This window comes from Triticum dicoccoides, chromosome 6A, assembly GCF_002162155.2.
Source record: "Triticum dicoccoides isolate Atlit2015 ecotype Zavitan chromosome 6A, WEW_v2.0, whole genome shotgun sequence".
Lineage (NCBI taxonomy): Eukaryota > Viridiplantae > Streptophyta > Magnoliopsida > Poales > Poaceae > Triticum > Triticum dicoccoides.
In genome coordinates this window covers 130,326,991-130,331,403 of record NC_041390.1, presented here as the reverse complement: position 1 = coordinate 130,331,403, position 4,413 = coordinate 130,326,991, and the positions used below count along the sequence as shown (strand labels likewise).

Below are 4,413 nucleotides of genomic sequence, written 5' to 3'. Positions count from 1 at the left end.
TAATTTGGCCATCCAAATTCAAATTTGACCAACTACTAATCTGAGAATATGTGGGTTATGTTAAAACACAATAAAGTTGTGTTTGTGTCCAAAAGTACTTTTTTATGATTGTGATTTGTAATATTGTACTACTTCAAACTTGGACAGTAAATTTAACACCTTAGATTTCCTACAGAAGGGAGTAGTTTCCACGGCGAGAATATTGACTCTTGTTTTTCTTTTCAGCCGGTAGCTTGATGGTTCAGATACTGGGGTCATTTCTTGATATTGATGTATCAGAGGACAGTTACCAGTTGAACAACTGATACATAAATCGCAAAGATACGAGGATTAAATAGCTCAGCAGTCTTGTCAGCGCCGACAAAGCATTTTTTCATGTGATCACTACTGCGACGTAATACGCCAAGTAACTAGTATGACACTGCAACAAGATCTAACTACAATTATGGCCAGTTGCACAAGGAATGGAAAGCTCACTAGGCTGACAAAAATAGGGGTGGCTCACTGCTGGCTTGAGCAACTGATGAAAACAAACCGAGTGCCTCGTGGTGTGGAGAACAGCTACAGAAAATGGTGGTTTGTTTCACTCGACTAAACGCTTAGGGTAGCCTGATGTAGTATCAGTAGCAGTCTAAATCCTTCTTTCTCTCAATGTAAATCAATCCACGTGATGTAGTATGTAATAGTACTAGGTTACTTCATGCTGATTCTGCATCAACCTTTGTTTTAGTACGCTATTGTTCATTGTCAACTAGATATATATCCATAAAACTTGACTGTACCAACTGACACATAGCTTACAAATTCTCCATGGTATGAGAACTGCACCTAGCATGCTTGGGATCCGACGGCATATTCCAGCCAAGACACGAAAAACAAGATTACACTCACAGGAGTAGTATATATCTCGAAACAGAGCAGAAGTACCATTGCAGGCTCACAGGAGCAAGAAGTAGAGCAACAGTTTTAGCTTGCATGAACAAGTGGAGCAAATTGCCCAGAGGTACATCTGTGGCTACCCTTGTACCCTTTTTAACTCCTATCAATGCAATGACACGCAAAAAAATAATGCAAAATAATAAAAATTTAGGTAAGAAATGCTTCTAGTTTCTAAATGTGTAAGTACATAGTACCATCAATATACAACTTTCGAATATAACAAGATGCACGCTAAAGATAATTCCAATAGTCGAACTAAGACCGTACACATGATGGTCTAAACTTTTAGTAATCATGTCTGCTTGCCTGACCTGAATTCTGCATTTGAGGAGTCTAAGTAAGCTAATGGGCCGAGAGCTCTAGACTAATGGGATAAGAAGCTGAAACTCATACTCCATTGAGCGTGTAGCATTCCTGAAAGCAGTCATGGTTCAGACTTCAGACATGGACATGCGCCAGTTGCTGCTTTGAGGTCTGTATACTCCATTCAGTGTAGATTGTTTGACCAGTTCCTTCTTTCCTCCTTGCCGCTGCTGGCCTTCAGCAGCAAGCAGGGACACGGGCGCCATTGGGGACATGCGCTGCCGGGAGGGAACCCGCTTCGCTGGTCGCATCCCTAGTAGACCGACCGACGCCCCGCAACCTCCGCCATCGTCCCGGTAAAAAATACAACTAAATTATGGGATTCATGCATAGTCAATGAAATTACAAAAGAAAATCTGATACTGTCAGAAAAGTTCAGACTTAAATGATCAACAAGTGCAAAGTCGAACTGTCAGTCATTATCATTTGTACTGTAAAAAAGGTTAGAGAGAAAAATTAATGAAGATGAGTCACATAAACCTATTCAGATCACTCCCTCTCCAACATTGGCAATGCTCACTAGATCTTTATAATCTGGGTACTTGTTTGAGGTACAAATAACAAAAGGGAATTCAGAAAGGAGATTCAGTTCAACCTCTTGTACCTCCTGTGCATGTGTGAATTAAGGAGTAGCAAGGACAGGAACAGCAAAATTCAGAGATGACAGAAAACCAAGGAACAAATTACACACTATGGAGCTAAAATACAACTATTTAGATCAAGGCATTATTATTAAAAAAGACAACATATTTCAGTAAGTCATGAACATAAATACTGCAGAATTTGGGGACCACTTAGATACTGTAAATTCAGTTATGAACAAGACAGACAAATTGCACTTAGATTTGAAGGAAAAATATGACTACTCCACACTGTAAATCATGAACATTGACACTGTAATAACTGTTTACTCCGCACTGTAAATAGACAGAACAAGCTTTTTTTTTTGCCACAACTTGAATTTGCTCTGCAACTTATGAACTTGTAGTTGTTCTGCAGATTATCAAGAGCAGTGAAACAATTTTGACTTACAAACATAGTTAGTCCTACTACTTATCTGCGGTTGCCCAGATCATAATTGTATCATGCTTGCAAAAAGATAAGAGCAGTTTTAACATGGTCCATCACAGGAAACAAAGCAGAAGAAGTACTAGTGCAGGAGCAAATGCAAGGTTCAGAACGTCGATAACAGAGCAGGAACAACAACAACAGTTTTATAGTAGCTTGCATGAACAAGTGGAGCAAATTGCTCAGAGGTACATCCGTGGCGATCGTACATGGACGAACTAATACATCAGCCAGTGAGTATCCTCGCATACACTTTGAAAAGAGCTTCAACATCGGATTTAATAGACACTTGCAGGCGAGAAGAAGTTGTTGTGCCCTCCAGCGTGAAGATTGGCCGCGGCATTGCACCTCTTCTCCTTCTCGAGCGCCTCTTCGGCCTTCCACGCTGCTTCAAATGGATCGAAGGAGCACGGCCGCGGTTTGAACAAGTGGTCCTGTCCCTGAAGCCATGGAGCGTCAAGATCCGACGCGGCATTGTACCTCTTCTCCTTGTCAGCATCATGGAAGGCAGGGTTGTGCATGGCCTGATCCTCTGATCTCCACATTGGGTAAGGGTCATCAGACTGCAGCATGCCCTCCAGCACGCCTTGGTCCAAGGCATCCAGGTACAGAGGTTCCTGTTGGCCCATCTCCACGCCAGTGTTGGCTTCAGTGACCGGCTCAACTTCAATTGGGTCGTCTTCCATCATTCTCATAAGTTCTTCAAGATCAAAACCATCTTCCCCACAATCCGGCAAATCGGAAATAGGCCCCAATGGCTCAAAGACATCCTCTTCAGATGTGCTCCTTGCAATGCTCGAGCCAGCCTCTTGTGATTGGGTGCACTCCATCACATGTGACTGGGAGGAAATCTCAGGAGCTTGAGCAACGTCGGAGCGGCTGGATGTTGTAGTGGACTCGCATGATGCTTGTGCATACTGAACAGGGAAGTTGGTGTGAGGCAGCGGGCCATGCATTGCTCTGGCTGCCTCATCATACATCAAGAACGACGGTGTGGCAGATGCCGGGACCGGGACGGGGACGGCAACGCACGTCCTCTTCTTGGGGCGCGGCGGATGAGGATCGGCGGCGGCAGCGGTCGCTGGCCTCTTCTGCGCGTGCGTGCTCGGGGTCGCGGCCTCTGGTTGCTGTTGCTGAAGCTTGTACGCGGCCGATTCCTGGCGGGCCGCGTCAGGGGCATGCTGAGCCAAGTGCATCTTGCAGAACACCTTCACCCCGTCGGAGACGGTGGCCTCCGGCAGCAGGCACTGGTATTCCTCCATGACCCAGCCTGTCGACTTGCCCTTCTTCTTGAAGGACAGGTTCCTGACCTCGCCGACCTTGACTCCCGCGTGGCTAATCTCCGTGGTCTTCTGGATGCTCCAGGTGCCGGCGCCGGCGCCGCGCACGCTCTGGAGCTTGCTCCCGTTCTTGCTCTTGCACGTGGTGAAGAAGAACCGGTCGCCGCTGCTCACGGCCTGCGGCACGGGCGCGTATCGGGCGGCCAGATCCTTGGGCTCGCAGCCGGAGATTTCGACGCGGTGGATGAGCTTGTCGACGGCCTGCAGCGTCTCGCCGGAGAGGAGGCGTGGCAGGTAGTAGGTGACGGCCTCCACTTCCGTAGGGCTCAGCCGGTAGTGGTGGAAGACTTCGTCGACGTCGAGCCCCTCCATCCCGACCGGCGGCTGCCCGATCTGCTGCTAGGGTTTGATGTCGATCGAGGGCGGGCGGGCGATTGGGATTTTGGAGTGGTTTGTCTGCGGGATCAGGAAGGTGTTGTGGGACGCGAAGGTGCTCTGTGCTGATATTTAAAGACGCTGGCTGGACTTGGTGATGGAGGACGCGTCAGATTTCCTTATCTGAATCCGAAAATGTCCCCACTTCAGTTTGCCGCTTGCTTTCTTGATTTTTTTTGAGTAATAGAACTCCTATTTCTTTTTCTGGATTCATTTCTTTAAACCATACTCCTGGACCTTTCACCAAGACCAGCCCATAGTACTTACCAAAGCAGTTGAGGCCAGAAATAAGGCCAAAAATCCGTCACTCATCAGGGTACACACTACC

General features: G+C 46.8%; 1 protein-coding gene across 1 annotated transcript; it reads right to left on the bottom strand.

Moving 5' to 3' along the window:
- Positions 1-2,499: 2,499 nt before the first annotated feature.
- On the bottom strand, positions 2,500-4,147 carry LOC119316246. Its single transcript, XM_037590555.1, has one exon. It carries the CDS (start codon positions 4,020-4,022, stop codon positions 2,649-2,651), a length of 1,374 nt encoding a protein of 457 aa, XP_037446452.1. The 5' UTR covers positions 4,023-4,147; the 3' UTR covers positions 2,500-2,648.
- Between the last annotated feature and the right edge of the window lie 266 nt (positions 4,148-4,413).